This window comes from Solanum pennellii, chromosome 4, assembly GCF_001406875.1.
Source record: "Solanum pennellii chromosome 4, SPENNV200".
In the NCBI taxonomy this organism is placed as follows: Eukaryota; Viridiplantae; Streptophyta; class Magnoliopsida; order Solanales; family Solanaceae; genus Solanum; species Solanum pennellii.
The window spans coordinates 71,070,184-71,086,911 of NC_028640.1; the positions used below are offsets into that span (position 1 = coordinate 71,070,184).

Here is a 16,728-nt window from a genome sequence, read left to right on the forward strand (position 1 = left end):
GAAGCTATTCGTGATTGGGACAGACCCACTTCTGTTACTGAGGTTCGTAGCTTTGTCGGGTTAGCGAGTTACTACAGGCGTTTTGTTGAGGGCTTTTCTACTATTGCAGCTCCTTTGACTCGGTTGACTCGCCAGGATATTCCCTTTGTGTGGTCGGAGGAGTGTGAGATGAGCTTCCTGAAGCTCAAGGAGTTGCTTACTAGCGCTCCTATATTGACTCTTCCGATTGAGGGCGAGGGTTTCACGATTTATTGTGATGCGTCTGGTGTTGGTGTGGGTTGTGTATTGATGCAGCAGGGCCGGGTTATTGCGTATGCGTCGAGGCAGCTTAAGGTCCATGAGCGCAACTACCCCACCCATGACTTGGAGTTGGCAGCGGTAGTTTTCGCGCTTAAGATTTGGAGGCACTACTTGTATGGAGTTCGATGTGAGATCTATACTGACCACAAGAGTCTTCAGTACATCATGAGCCAGAGGGACCTTAATTCGAGGCAGCGTCGTTGGATTGAGCTCCTGAAGGATTATGATCTCTCCATTCTCTATCATCCGGGCAAGGCGAACGTGGTAGCAGACGCCTTGAGCCGAAAGGCGGTGAGTATGGGTAGTTTAGCCTTCTTATCTGCAGGTGAAAGACCCTTGGCTTTGGACATTCAGTTTTTAGCCAATAGCATGGTTCGATTAGATATATCAGATTCTAGACGCGTCTTGGCTTATATGGGAGTTCAGTCTTCTTTGTATGATAGGATCCGTGGTTGTCAATTTGAGGATAAGGCCCTGGGGTCCCTTAGAGATCGAGTGTTAGCGGGTAATGGTGATCAGGCTACCTTAGATCCTGATGGAGTGTTGAGATTCGCTGGTCGCATTTGTGTCCCGAGAGTTGGAGATTTGATACAGTTGATACTTTCGGAGGCTCATGAGTCTAGATATTCTATCCATCCGGGTACAGCGAAAATGTATCGTGATTTGAGACAACATTACTGGTGGAGTGGCATGAGACGAGATATTGCTGACTTTGTTTCTCGTTGCTTGTGCTGCCAGCAGGTAAAGGCTGAGCATTTGAGGCCTGGTGGGGAATTTCAGGGATTACCCATTCCGGAGTGGAAGTGGGATCGCATTACTATGGATTTTGTGGCTGGTCTACCGAGGACTTCTAGAGGATTTAATAGTATTTGGGTCATCGTTGATCGATTGACCAAGTCAGCACATTTCCTTCCCGTTCAATCTTCATTTAGTGCCGAGAGGTTGGCTCGTATCTACATTCGGGAGGTGGTTCGACTTCATGGGGTGCCAGTTTCTATTATATCAGATCGGGGTTCTCAGTTCACGTCTAGCTTTTGGAGGACCTTTCAGGATGAGTTGGGCACCCGGGTTGACCTGAGCACAGCTTTCCACCCGCAGACTGATGGTCAGTCAGAGCGCACTATTCAGGTCCTTGAGGACATGCTACGGGCTTGTGTTTTGGAGTTTGGTGGTCAATGGGACCAGTTCTTGCCTTTGGCGGAATTTGCATATAACAACAGCTACCATTCTAGCATTCAGATGGCCCCGTTTGAGGCCTTGTATGGTAGGCGTTGTCGCACTCCAGTGGGCTGGTTCGAGTCTACAGAGCCTAGGCCGCGAGGTACAGATTTGATTCAGGAGGCTTTGGAGCAGGTGAGAGTGATTCAGGATAGACTCAGGACAGCTCAGAGTAGGCACCAGAGTTATGCGAATCGGAGGCGTCGACCTTTGAGATTCTCTGTTGGTGATCGGGTATTTCTCCGTGTGTCGCCCATGAAGGGTGTGATGAGATTTGGGAGACGGGGTAAGCTTAGCCCCAGGTATATTGGGCCTTTTGAGATACTTCGGACAGTTGGGGAGGTTGCTTATGAGTTGGCCCTACCTCCAGCATTTTCAGCCATCCATCCAGTTTTCCATGTCTCGATGCTACGCCGATATATTCCTGATGAGTCCCATGTGCTCCAGTATGATGCAATTGAGTTGGATGATCATTTGACATTTGTAGAAGAGCCAGTTGCCATCCTAGCCAGAGATGTGAGGAAATTGCGCTCGAGAGCCATTCCTATTGTTAAGGTCCGTTGGAGGCATCGTTCAGTCGAGGAGGCTACCTGGGAGACCGAGCAGGAGATGCGAGAGCAGTATCCCGTCTTGTTTGAGCCTTCAGGTACTTCTTGAACCTTACTTTCGCGGACGAAAGTTCTTTTTAGTAGTGGATATTGTAATGACCCTTATTGTCATTTTTAGTGTTTTATCTTCTGTACATCGTTTAGAGCGTTCCTACAGCGATTCTAAGTCATTTATGACTTGCTGGGACTGACAGATCGGTCACCTGGTCATTCGTTTTGTTATTGTGTGAGCTTTAGTATTTTTGAAGCTTATGAACCTTGAACGATCATTTTCGATCAAAAGTTCAAGAAGATGACATCAGAATCCAATTCTGACGATTCCATCAGTTCCGGAAGGGTCATTTTAGTCCAGTAGCATTGTCGACATGACTCCCAAAGTTTTCAGTGTGAGTTGGTGGGATTAGGCGTTTTAACTTTAAGTTTAAAGGCTAAGTTTGACTTTAGTCAACATTCTGAGTAAACGCGCTCGGATGAGAATTCCGTCAGCGCGGTTAGCTCCGGAATGTCGAGTTTGGTCTAGTTTGACCCTTCTTTCGGGTTTTGAGGTTTTTGATATTTTTCCGAGCCCTTTTGTGGTTTTTGACTTAAAATGGCCAATGGAAGTGGGACCCACATTTTATCGAGATGACCTCTGATGAAAATTTCGACTGCGCCTTTGAGTCCGGAATGTCGACTTTGGTAGGGTAGCATATCTATTTTATTTTTATCAGGTTCCGAACGGATTCCGAGCACCCGTCGGAGACTTTAAAGAAAGTAGGCAAAGCTGAATCTGGTGCAGCCCCTATAAAAACCCCAACTTTCAGCTTTATGTTTTACTTTGGAACTTGATATCTTGAGCGATACAACTCCGAATTGGGCGATTCAAAAGGCTAAGTTGTGAGATTTTTCGAGGGCAACACATTGGTGAGCTTGGAATCTGATTTGGGGACACGATTTGAGGTAAATTTTGGGTTTTAAATGCTGTCATAGCTCATTTTCGAGCACAAGTTTTGGGAAATTTCAGAAGGTGATTTCTTGGCCATTTTAGGTCCGAATCAAGTGATTCAAGAGCCTATATTGTGGGGTTTTTCGTGAGGATCGTCGTGGTGTGATTGGTTTTGGCTGTTGGAGCTTCATTTTTGGTAAAATCTGGTAAGTAGCTGCTGCCATTGTTGCTGATTTTTAGCTTAGGATTTGGGTTTTTTTTGTTGCATGTTAATGTTGGGACCGTCTTGAGTCCTGAATTGTGCTCCATTCTGCTATACAAGTTTCGAGAGTTATTTAGGACTTTTATTTGGGGTTAATTCGGGATTTCTCAACGCGGATCCCATTTTTTCCATTTTGACCGTGAAATTGACCCGTCTCCGTTTCTTGCAATTTTAGTGTTTAAATGACTGTAATAACGTTGTGACTCTATTTCTGATAGTGTATCAACGTTTCGAGGCCTTTTAGAAAGTAAAAGATCCGGGGAGTGAATTTTGGAGCGCGCGTGATCTGCGTTCAGGTAGGCTATGGTTTCTCTTCTTAGACTGAACTCGAACATGTGAATGCATGTTGATTAGTTGGAATTTGGGTTGGGTAGTTATTGGATCATGCATAGGTGTTAAAAATTATATTTTCGGCCTTGTTCTGAGAATTATCGGGTAACTGTGAGCATGTTTATATTGACCTTCTTTGCTATATGAATTACTTGTATGTTTGAATACTGGTTGTCAGAAGTATGTTGAGCCTTAGTTTAGGTTTGACTAGGGTTTTCCTTAGAAATGCATGATTCAAAGTCGGTAGGACTTAGTTTAGCCCCGACGTCGCTCGGCCGGCTTAAATCCTTGTAGACTGATGTAGCAGACTTGAGTCTGATAGTTTGGTATTTAGCTAGACGATGAGCTTGCTCTAGCGATAGTTACTCTTATTTCTTAGATGTTACGGCTTCTCGAGTTACGTCAGTGACAATGAATTCCGCTCCGTGATTCAAAGTTGAGTTTCTATTCGACTGTAAGGTCTTACATTGATTAGCTAAGTCTGGATGGTGTTCCATGGGTTTATATGATTATGGATAGATAAAGACTCTTTCAGCATGCTATATCGACATCTTTGTCGGGTATCCGGATTTAAGGTCCGGCCTCGACCATCCACATACTTATGTAGAGCATCCGGTTAGAGGTCCGGCCTCAAGTATGTAGAGCATCCGGTTAGAGGTCCGGCCTCAGTTACTTATATTTTGCAATTGGCTACTTGTGTAATTCTGGTGAGTGTCCGGTTCAAGGCCCGACCTCCGTACCGTCAGATTCTACTTTTTGGTTCGGTGTTCTTTGGCCTCGAGTTCTATTCTCCTTAAGTTATAGTTATTTTGTGTACGCGTCGGACTTATGGGGGTCCGTTCGGGTTTTTATTTAAACTTGTGCACGAGTGTACCTTCTGGGCTTATGGTGGGTCCAGTTAGGTGTAGTTAGCTTATTTATATTAATTTAGTTAGATCTTTATACACTCGTGTGCATTATTGTGTTACTTAGCCTTCCGTTCTTGACCTCTAGTTTTGTGATTTCGTCTTTTCATAGTGCTTTACTTTTCTAGTTCAGTCGGCCTATGATGCCTACTGGGTACCTGTTATTTGGTACTCATGCTACACTCTGCATCTATTTTCGTGATGCAGGTCCGAGCACCAGTAGTCAGCGTTGATCGAGTTTGGAGAATTTCTGGTCTGGAGACAGGGGTGAGCACACAGGGTTTTGTACTATTTCAGTCTCCATCTGTTTATATAAAGACTTGTCTTTTACTTTTCGAGACAGTCTAGTTTCGGTGGTCCACTGTTGGGACTTGTACTCGTTTTGTTGGTAGCTCTGTATTAGTGACTTCCAGGTTCTGGGAGGGATCCTTTATTGCATTTATGTTTTGGTTTGCTTATGTTGTTATAGTAATTTTTCTTAGTCTTGTTTAGTTTCTACCCTCACACCCATTATGTGTGGTTCTGGGTTGTGGTTTGGCTTACCTACTGATGGGTTATAGTAGGTGCCTTCATGGCTCGAGAAATTGGGTCGTGACAAATAGTTTGAGTAGTAATTGTATAAGGTGAGTTATATGGATGGTTGTGGTTTTTTTGGGTGGTGATCTAGTGGTAAAATTATTAAATACCATATGTATGTCATTATATATTATATTTATCTTGTGCAAATGTCAATTATATGTCATATGAATTACTGTACATCTAGTGAAATATACATGACATACAAATGATACATGATATATATGTCAATAGATATCATTGTATATTCACGTAAAAGAATGCTAAAATTGTTAACCACATATGAAGCTACTGTAAATTCATTACAGTCGCAACTTTTTCTTGTGGAAAGTTGGAGACTAAAGAACTATTTAAATGAAAAATGACATTTTTTGTTAGATGTACTGAAAAGTAGAGTGGACAATAATAATTGGAATGGATGAGCTACTATTTAGGACCTAAATGAGACCCTCTAAAACATGGGTCAGACCACCAAAAACAATGGAGGAGGCCCATTATAATGGACAGCTTGAATTAGGAAACGAAGGAGGAAAAATTACGCGAAATGACAAATATCTAAAGTATATTATGTAATATAATTATGGTTTTGATTATTTTTAGTCTTCAACTAAAATTTCACATAATTTTTTTATTCGATATCTTGATTGCTTAAATTCAGAATTTGTATGATTCAGACTCTGATCGTATTAATCCATAATTTATATATGTTTATCCTAGCTATTTATATACGGGGTATAAAAATTTCATAATAAATTTCCCTTTGTTTGTTTATTAACAAGCGAAATATACAAATGGAGCTTTGAGAAAATAATGTATAAATACATAATTAATGCATACTTACCTTGTTTGTATAATCGTAAGCAAAAAATACAAACGAACAGTGAAAGTAAAATGTATAAATCGCAATCTCCATTTGTATATACTTATCATGTTCATATATTTTCAAGTGAAATATACAAACCAGCAAGCAAAATATACAAGTTGCAACCTCCATAGCAAATATAACTACCTATTGAGCATAATTATCTAAACAGTAGCTATAAAGCGTCTATTATCTTTGCTACTTCCGAATTTTTTTCAATGAACATTTGAACATACTCTAATACGATAGGCATACAATTATTTTGCACAGTGGTAATAACATGACCATATCACAACAGCGTGGGTGAGAAGCAGGTAAGGTTTCGCCTTACTCGACTAGTATTGTGTCGAACATGACTGGTTGATCCAGAATTTTTGTTTAGGGGGTTTGAAAAATAAAAGTATAAACGTGTAAATAAGCTAATAACTGTTTTTTCAAGAAATGCGATCCTTAAATTCTTTTGAATTTAAAATCACACTTTTAGCAGGTTTTATATATATAAAAACGTAAAAAAGGGAAAACTAAAAAAGTAAAAAGTTCAAATGTTAGGGAAGGGATTCAAACTGTGGACGTCCGAAATAGTTGCAAGGGAATCTGCCGCTGGACTATCTCATTTTCCTTGTCAGTGAAGGGGTTCAAAATATATCTATTCACATAAATATAGAAAAATTTTCTTATATATATTGCGTAATTTTTATTGAAGACGATTCAAATGAACACTTAGCTTACATGTGGTTCGTCCCGATCATAGAGTCTTGATTTAAGTTCATATGACTATCCTCAATATGAGTCGTACATTCAAAAGCAATAAGCCTCATTCTTTCCTAGGCATCTTGTCTAATGATTAAATTAGGAAGTACACTTTATTTATAGCTTTATACTTTTTCTTTACTTTTTTAAAAGGGTTGGCAGTGTATCAAAAATTACTAAAATGATTGAATTCATTTAGACAATTAAGTATGATTGGACTTCTAGATACATAATAAAAAAAATGGGAAAATTGTATATAATAGTAAACTAATAACCTAAATTAAATGGAATAGCTAGGGTTTGATTTAATTGTGCTCCATAGCAAACATTAGCTAAAATTTGCCAGCGTCTCTCTCCCAAAAATCTCGCTCGCCTCTCTCGCTTTATACGCAGAAGTGTATAATTCTGAATCTGTTTTTTATAAAGCGAGAGAAAATTGTATATACACATGCAAAAATGTATATCTTCGTGTTATACACTTAATTATACAATTTACAAACATTTTACTTCAAATATTGCAGAGAAAAAGGCCAACGAATTATACAATTGCGAATTATACAATTGCAGTGAAATACAATTTTCTCTAGCTTTATACAACATAATTGTATATATTGTGTTTCTGTTTTTGTATAAAGCGAGAAAAACATATATCTTCTTGCTATACACTTATAATTATGCAATATACATACATTTTAATTCGATTCAACTGTATGCAAAACAAATTATACAATTGCAGCGAAATAGCCCAGCGAATTATACAATTTAGGCCAGCGAATTATACAATTGTATATGTATAGCAAATTATACAGTTTTATGTTTGCTATGGAGCGCAATTATGCAAAGTTTGCTATAGCATACAAATATGTATTTTTTGTTTGCTATATGTGAAAGTTGCCCAAAAAAAATTGATAAACAATTTAAACTTAAAATTTTAAATCTATACCTAAAATATCTCATATTCATATTATATATATTTCAAAAATAATAATAAAAGATAAACAATTTATTCCAATATCAATACATATTAGAATTCATAAAAATATAAAAACGGCATGTAGTGGACCGAACAAACTCGCACCGTCCATGCCCATCACCCACTACATTCGCCTATAATGGCGGGGACCTTACCATTTGACCCCACTCCACTTTTTTCCTCCTTCTAATATTAAAATATGAAAATTATATTTCCTATATACTACGTGGGTGCATTATGTGCACCATATTAATATTATTACTATATGATTATAACTTAACTAATATTATATAATATAATATATTAAAATAATAGTGTATTAGATGAATTCTTATATTGAATGAGGTTTTTGAACTATCTTAAAGTGTTTACTTGTGCAGATCGTCAAATTGAAAAATATTTATGTATTTAGGTCAACATAATTTTATGCACGAATAGGCACGTTTCAGGGACAGTAACATTCCCCATCTCTTTCTTCATTCTCTTTGTTTTTTTTTTAGTATAGCTCTAAGCCAATAAAGTTGGAGGCACATGAAAATGAATATGATATAAATATTCAATATGAATAAATATTTATCTAGAAAATATTGATGATATTGAGGGTAGGCAAACTTGACCACTTAGAAACAAAAGTTTTGTTCCATGCCCTCAATATTCCCGCTGAATAAATTAGAATTTCGTCTCAAACTTCACTAATACTGTTCTAGAAAGTTATTAGTAGTAGTATCTACTACTTTTTTTTTCCTTTTTTTTTTTCAATTCAAACTTTAGAATCAGATTTCTAGGATAACTTTTGGAACATACAAAAACGAATAAGAATTAAGAATTGCAAAGGACTTCATCGGGTTATCACTTATAAGGCCATACACGTATTTCAAATATCTTCATTTGAAATTTATGAAATCGATGTTAAAGTTGAGTTATGTTTGATTATATTTCTTGTAGTAATATCTAGAATTACATTAATATATTTCAAATTGAATTTCATCACCAAACATGAATTTTTAAATAATGTGAATTTTTTTTTAAAAAAAAATGAATAAATTTTATAGACAAAGTGTAGTTAAAAGCAACACACAATTTTGTTTGTTTTTAAAAAATAAAAGCAACAAAAGCTAAATGTTACAAATGGTGGTAAAAACAATGGGCCAGACGTGATAATCAATGTAAGCCCAATTTTGGCCCAAGAACAACTGACCTGGGCCCAAATAAGCCCCACTTACGCCTTTAAATACAGCTCAAATCCCTGCTGTCAATCACTTTGCAAAATCAACGGTCTAGATTCACTCTAGAAATAAAAGAAAAAACAAAATCCTAAAATCTCTCTACTCCTCTCAATTCAAAAAAAGCCCTCTTTCTCTCAATTTTAAATTCAATTCAGAAAATCGAAAAACTCTCTCATTTCATTCAGATCTCAAAATAATTATTTCCGAGCACACAGAAGGAAAAAAAATCTAAACATGGCGGTGGCACCGACGGCGCGTGAGGAGAACGTGTACATGGCAAAGCTGGCGGAGCAGGCGGAGAGGTATGAAGAGATGGTGGAATTCATGGAGAAGGTCTCCAACTCCCTTGGCTCGGAAGAACTAACCGTGGAGGAGAGAAACCTTCTCTCCGTCGCGTATAAGAATGTGATCGGAGCGCGTAGGGCATCATGGCGTATCATTTCATCGATCGAGCAAAAGGAAGAGTCTAGAGGAAATGAGGAACATGTTAACTCTATCCGCGAGTACAGATCTAAGATTGAGAATGAGCTCTCTAAGATCTGTGATGGCATTCTCAAATTGCTTGATTCTAAGCTTATTCCTTCAGCAACATCTGGTGATTCCAAGGTTTTTTACCTGAAAATGAAAGGAGATTACCACCGCTATTTGGCTGAGTTCAAGACCGGTGCTGAACGTAAGGAGGCCGCTGAGAGTACTCTCACAGCCTACAAAGCTGCTCAGGTTTGTTTCTTAATTGAGATAATGTTTGATCTCTTTATCGATTTGATTAGATTTTATGGATCTGCATGCTGCAGATTTGAGCCTCCTAATTTGTATATTTCTCAGCAGATCTTCTATTTATGAAACTTTTCCATAATAATATTTTTCCTGCAAGATCATATTTTTAAAAAATATATTTGGGGTTAATTAACGAAGGAACAACATAATGTATTGAAATGCTCCTCCGTAATGACTAGTTGACCTTTTGCTGATTCACAACTGCAGGGTACTTGTGTGGATATTTATAACATTTCAGCTCTTAATATTTTTTTGCTCGCAGTATATGTTAATTGATGTTATCTGGGATATGTGGTCATGGATTTTCTCGTCTATGTAGACTTGGTTATTAATTTATGTATGTTTCTGGCGCTTGGTAGCTATATCCCTTCAATATAATTGGAAGGCCATTCTTATATATAAGAGTTATATGAAAGTTGTGCATGATTAGCCATGACTTCTTGGTTATGGTATGAACAATCTTGTTTTGTTTATGTTCAGTTTTTCTCATTTTCTACAATGCTTGTAGGATATCGCATCTGCTGAACTTGCCCCAACACATCCCATCCGACTTGGACTGGCTCTTAACTTCTCTGTGTTTTATTATGAGATCTTGAACTCTCCCGACCGCGCTTGCAATCTTGCCAAACAGGTAAGGCAATCTCCATATCGATCAGATGTTTTTAACTTCCAGGTTATCTTAGATTTCTCGACACCTTTTGTTCTCTCATATGCATCTCAGCTGCAGAAAAAAGTGTCTTCCTTTTGATACCATGTTCTTCCTATGAAACAGGCCTTTGATGAAGCAATTGCTGAGTTGGACACATTGGGAGAGGAGTCTTACAAGGATAGCACTTTGATCATGCAACTTCTTCGCGACAATCTCACTCTCTGGACCTCCGATATGCAGGTAATAATCATGATCATGTTTGTTTTCTTGACAAGGGGTGTTTGCGGTGTTAATGTTATTCATAATTCTAATCTACTTTTGGTTTGCAGGATGATGGTGCTGATGAAATCAAGGAAGATCCCAAACCTGAAGAAAAAAATTGAGGGGAATTGAAACCCTCTAATTTGCTTTTCACTTCTCCCCTAGTTGTTTTTATTGGGAGAAGCTGATTATCATAATTTCCTTGCTAGTATTATGATTTTCCATTAAGAGGTTCTCTTCTTATTGGCAACAAACAACTTTTATATTGATGTTTTAAAAGTTCCATCTTTAATTTAATGTGGTTCTTGAGGTTAAAGAGGTTTCTTTTTTTTCAATGTGGTTTCCATCTTGATGTTTTCCATTAAGAGGTTCTCTTAGTGGTGTAACTAAAGCTTTTGAATTGTTATTGTGTACTTCACATATCAAATACAACAGAAGTGAAACGCAACAATCTGTTTTTGGAAATAATAAAGCTTTATTTTTGTCTTATCATCCTTTTTAACAAGTAGTTTGCTGTAAAATCAACTTCATTCGAGCTTCTCACTGTTAATTCAAATATATCAAGAGAATTCCCAAGAATCATTGGTTAAGTCGTGGTTAGGTGAAATGTCATATTGTCATAGTTGACCTTGATTTGTCTTTAACAACTAGGCACATAGTCCATAGAAATTTCAACTGTATAATTTAAGGGATTCTTCAAATTGCTGTGGAAATGCATTGGACCACAATAAGGATAGGCTTCCATTATGGTTCTCTTCCCTCCTCCCCTCCTTTTTTTGGCCAAAAAAGCAACAATTATTTGAGTTGTGTGATGAAGTTTTGGTAGAGGTGGATAATTAATTTGTTGGTGAAGTTGTTGATTGTTTGAGCTCCATTTGAGGCTTGGGGATAGGGACACATCTGAGATAATTTCACGTACTTCAGAAGGCATATTGACCATTTCTCTTAATAAAATAAGCCCTCCTGTATAATAGCTTACACCCATGTGAGCACACATAGGGGCGGCGTTTGGTCATGAAATTGTGAGTACTGAAAAAAAAAATGTTTTCAAAGTGACAACATTATTTTGTAAATTTTATGGCTATTTGAGTTGTTTGGCCATAACCATAAATTGGAGGCTGTTTTCGAATTTTTGTGAATAGTAGGAGTGAATAATATGAAACAAACTTCATAATATATTTAGACCGAACATGTTTTCGAAGAAGAAGAGTTTTTAATCAATCAAAACAGGGCCTATAGAGTACATGTCATATGATTAAGTTTTATCTTACATGCAGAATTATATTAGTCCCAACTCCTGAGTTAGGAACGGATCATTTTCTCTGTTACTGTTTTTGGTGCCATAAAATATACACATGTACTCATATACAACAACAAACAAATCATTAATTGAAAAAAGTAGTAGTATATTATCAATAAATGAATTGGAAATAGATTTATGTCACAATGAGAGTTAAAAAGCAGACATTTTGTACACAAAACATTCTAATAGGCAGCTGCTACGAGTCGGATGGAGACAATTTAACTAATGATCATCAAGTGTCAGATGACGATTACCGTGCAAATAAGGATGGTGAGAAATAAAAAGAAATATAATTCACCTATTTATGGATGAACATTTTTAAAATTTGTAATATTATTTTAAATAAATTTGAAGTTAATGAGGATGACGGTCAGTAACTTGTAATGTTAAAAATATTCAAAATAAAAACTTGTTATTTTAAGAATGTCCAAAATAGATTGTTTAATCATTTCTTATATCATTTTACTCGTATATATGCAATTATTTTTCCGACAGAGGATGTCCAGTCACCCTTCACAATATGTGGCTACGCCACTGATGACAGTGTTATAAAATAGTATTATTATTCACTGTCCGATTTGATATGTATTTTCAAGAGAGTATATTGTATACCTTTTGATGTTTAGGGTTCAAAAATTGTCCATTTTAATATCGGACTCCTACCCAATCAACCTCGAATCATGAACTTAAGAATTGCTTTCAATATCTATAACCAAATGAATTCTTCAGTTTTTGGCGCATTGCTTCCGTGAATCTTCGTAATTGATTATAAGTAATAGCCAATAATTTTGTATCGGTAACAGTAATTTTTATTTCAAAATCTATAGCGAAATGCTAGAAAAAAGAAGTGCGGTCCAACAACAACTATATCTCTATCTCAAACTAATAAAATTAAGCATATGTAATATTCTCATTCGCTCCATTTAAACTCATCTCAGTATAGCTTGTTCCTTAAAGAAGCTGGCGTTTGGATGCGGTTGCTCTTCTTAAACCAGATAATTGATTCACATTGGCTCATGGGAGTCATAAGTCATAGCCCCACTGGCCACTACAATGACCACACACACTAAAACATTACTCATAAAGGAAGGATTTTGAAACCAACCAGTCAAAAGGAGGTTCAAAATTAATAGATCAGAAACTAGAAACACACAGGTCCACATATTCTGCTCTTTTCATAATGAAATCATCAACCAAAAGAATTACTCAATCTCTCCACGTCACTCTCCTACTTCAACTTTATCTTTACAATTAAACAACGTTCATATACTACAACAGACATTTTAAAATGAATACACCATTACACTTCACAATCCGCAAGAAGAAGGCTGGAAGGGAGAGTAGCATGGAACCAATAAACACAACTCAGAAACCAACCAGAGATAATCTTTACGTGAATGAGTTCGCTAACCACTCCCCTGCTCTCCTCGCCTTAATTGAGATATCTAAGCGAAAAAATCATCTCAACTTTAGGTGTCTCCGTATTGTAGACTTGGATAAACAAGTATTTGCATACACTTTGGCAATGGAAAGAGATACATTTGATAAAGTCCTGATTAGCACGAGCTGCTTGAATACCACGATGTCACTGGGAAAGAATGTCTTTGATAGAGTGAAGACGAACACAAGACATCAACATTATATTCCATTCTAAATTAATGCAACTTAAAGATCGAGCTAAGTTGATCACAAAGAATACAGTATTTTATTATTTTCTCAAGGAAGATGATAAGAAGAGCTGGATGAACAAACAAAAAATATCTTCTCTTCATTGTCCTTTTAACATTCATGTACAAAAATCAAACCCCTAATTAGCTATTTAATAGCTAGCTACATCATATTTGGGCATAAAAGACTCTACTCTTTTCAATATAATCCAATGATTCCCCCAAAATGTACATGTACAAATTATAAACTATATTCCTATTATAAAAAACAAAAACAAAAAAAAATTGAAAAACTACTAAAAGACTTACTTTTTTTTTTTATGTTTCTATGAAATTCCTCAAATACCCTTCCACTTGGGGCTTGCCACTGGAAGTGTCGGCGACAAAGGGAGCTGCTGAAACCCTAGTTGACGGGACGGTGAAAGCAGAAGACCGGGAGACAGCAAGCCGTACGGCGACCTTGGTGACGGCAAACACCCAAATGGCAGTGGCGATGAGGGAAAAGCTGGAAACGGTGGTAAAACAAAGGAGGAGTTTGTTGGTGGCGGAGGAATGTTCTGTTGATGCGGCAGCGGAAGCGTCTGAGGAGGCGGAAATGGTGGTTGCTGCTGCGGCGCACCAAAGTTGTTCCACCGCGGAGCTAGTGGTGATAGCCCAGTAGAGAATCGCTTGCTATCGGAATCAGTCGAAGCAGAACCAATTGAGCTCTGTAGAAACCTCATGTAAGCGGAGATCGGCGATTCCGCCGACGCATGCACCGCCGGAAACGGTGGGAGAGGAGATAACGGCTGTGCCTGAACAGGCCGTTGACCGCCAACAAACCCACCACCACCACCAGCAACGGCGTTATTAGAAACATTCACAAACGGAGGTGGGCGGTTGCTAATCTGAGCAAGTGGCGGAGGACGGATCCTCTGCAACCGTGAACTTGCAGCCTTGGGTTGTTGTATAGGCGGAGGAGTCGAAATCCTTTCATGAGCAGGGGAACCGGTAAGCTTCTGAACAACATCCCTGAAATCACTCTTGTTAATATTATACACCGGTGGCTGTTGCTGCGGCTGAGGCTGCAAATTTTGCGGCCCAGCTGGTGGAGGCGGAGGCGGAGGAATAGGCGGTGGAGCGTGTTGGGTCTGCGCCTGTGGAGGATTCTGGTTTTCAAAATAAGCAGGTTTTCTAATGGGTTTGGAGATCTTATGAGAGATTTTGTTTAGGTGCTTCAAATACATATCTCTATTACTACTGCTACTACTACTTGCTGAAGTAGCAGTAGAATCACCCTCACCAGAAGAATTACAGCTTTTATCCATTAAACAATAGAGCAGCAGAGCTTCCCAAACCACTCTTTCTCTCTCTAGAATATATAAAAAACAGAGTATCTATTTTCTTCACTAAAAACAAGAGCAACAAATTTAAATTATACTATATTCCCTTTATTTTATATTACCAAAAAAGTAGTAGTAATGAAGATTCAAACTTGATACAGTAAGTAAAGAAAGTGAATGAAAAGAAGAAAAAGATGGAACTAAGAGGGGAGATTTGTTTTGCTTTAACTTTTGGGAAATGGGGATTTTAGCTTAAAAGAAGAGAAGGGGAGCTTTGTAAATGAAAGAGCTTTAATTAAAGAGGAGAAAATGGAGCCTTGTGGGGGAGGATGATACACTGTAGATTTGGGTGTTGCATAGAGCAAGAAGAAGATGATGATGATGAAAAGATGCGTGTGATATCAGTTTTTTTCTAAGATAAGAATGGCTCTATGTGACTGATTACGTTTTACTTTTGTCTTCTTCGCTACTTCTCAACTCCGTCCACTATACGTCTAGACATCTCAACTCATTTTTAACGTGAAAGTATTTTTTAGACGTTAAAAATCATGTGTAATTATATAATTTAATTGTCCGTTAAAATCAGATTAAAATGTTTAAATTTTACACTCTCAAATTAAAATTAAATTTGAATAATGTCTATCTATAACTACCTAAAAGCTTGAACGTTTTGTCTGATGCAAATCAATTTTGTATTGTTGTAATTATTTTTCTGGACTGGATTATTTGTGGAGTGTCCCCTACAATTTTAATATGACAATTGACAAACAAGCAAAGATTGTAAAAAATATAGTCTTTTATAGATACTGTACGGACATCTTAAATCGTTAATTATTGCATAATTACACAAAAAATAATTTATTTATTTTAATTATTGCGTTACAATTGTCGTTGGTAATTATTAATTTTAATTATATACAAGTATTAAGTAGGTACCAAATGTTGGTGCATTTTTTATGGACGGTTTGGATGAAGACATATATATCTCATATTATAAAGTTAATATCTTCCAAAAATTCTAGTGACATGATATATGCCATTATATTCGATTTGAACTGGACATCTAATTATCTTCAAACCAACTTTCTTTGTTTATCTTAATAGACTAATAGACATCATAGGGGAGATTAGTTTTATAAAGAAACTGCAGTCAATTTACTTTAAATCGTTTTTTTATATATAAAAAAGGACCTTGAAATAATAAATAACTCATTAAATTACAGTATGACTAGCGTAGAAAAAATAATTTCCACTGTGTATATAACTTAAATCAATTGAAATTAAGTGCAACCAATTCTTAAACGGTCTTCTTTTTCTCGTTCGATATTATTGTTTTATGTACAATTTGGTTGGGCTTTAAAGAGCAAAATAAAGTTAATACTTTACTTAATTGCGAGGCAATAAATGGTTTTCCATTATTTTTAGATTAACCGTTAGAAATTAATTTTATTCTTGCTCTATGAACCCCTTTGTCCAATGATATTGGTTTATTTTATAAAATTGACTAATAGTTTTATATTTAATTCTTAATTTTTTTTATAGTATTTTTTTTACATTTTTCAAAAAAATTCTATTTATTATTATAAAAAAATTGCATTTTAATTTATAGCTTTTTAAAAGTATGAAAACTCAATAATTTACAAATATTATTGGATATAGAGAATATTGTAACTATCGTTTAAGTTTTCTAATGTCTACTTAAAAAAAATACAAAATATAGTTTACTAACATATTCCTACGTAATAAAAGTAGATCGATTTATCTTCTTAAATATTGTGCATATTTCTTTCTGTTATGTTTTAATCTTGAATTTT

General features: G+C 36.6%; 2 protein-coding genes across 2 annotated transcripts; one reads left to right on the top strand and one right to left on the bottom strand.

Moving 5' to 3' along the window:
- The first annotated feature begins 8,991 nt into the window (after window positions 1–8,991).
- LOC107017964 (14-3-3-like protein C) lies at window positions 8,992–11,111 on the top strand. Its single transcript, XM_015218281.2, has 4 exons — window positions 8,992–9,655; window positions 10,221–10,343; window positions 10,485–10,601; window positions 10,691–11,111. The coding sequence occupies exons 1-4, from the start codon at window positions 9,170–9,172 to the stop codon at window positions 10,742–10,744; spliced, it is 780 nt and encodes a 259-aa protein (XP_015073767.1). The 5' UTR covers window positions 8,992–9,169; the 3' UTR covers window positions 10,745–11,111.
- Window positions 11,112–13,067: 1,956 nt separating this feature from the next.
- On the bottom strand, window positions 13,068–15,357 carry LOC107015702 (VQ motif-containing protein 9). Its single transcript, XM_015216057.2, has 2 exons — window positions 13,902–15,357; window positions 13,068–13,527 (listed from the first exon to the last, which is right to left on the bottom strand). The coding sequence occupies exon 1, from the start codon at window positions 14,897–14,899 to the stop codon at window positions 13,931–13,933; it is 969 nt and encodes a 322-aa protein (XP_015071543.1). The 5' UTR covers window positions 14,900–15,357; the 3' UTR covers window positions 13,068–13,527; window positions 13,902–13,930.
- Window positions 15,358–16,728: the final 1,371 nt, after the last annotated feature.

Coding starts and splice junctions, on each gene's coding strand:
- LOC107017964 (XM_015218281.2), top strand. CDS start 9,170: ATGGCGGTGGCACCGACGGCGCGTGAGGAGAACGTGTACATGGCAAAG. Junction 10,344..10,484: donor CTTGCAATCTTGCCAAACAG/GTAAGGCAATCT, acceptor CCTATGAAACAG/GCCTTTGATGAAGCAATTGC. Junction 10,602..10,690: donor TCTGGACCTCCGATATGCAG/GTAATAATCATG, acceptor TTTGGTTTGCAG/GATGATGGTGCTGATGAAAT.
- LOC107015702 (XM_015216057.2), bottom strand. CDS start 14,899: ATGGATAAAAGCTGTAATTCTTCTGGTGAGGGTGATTCTACTGCTACT.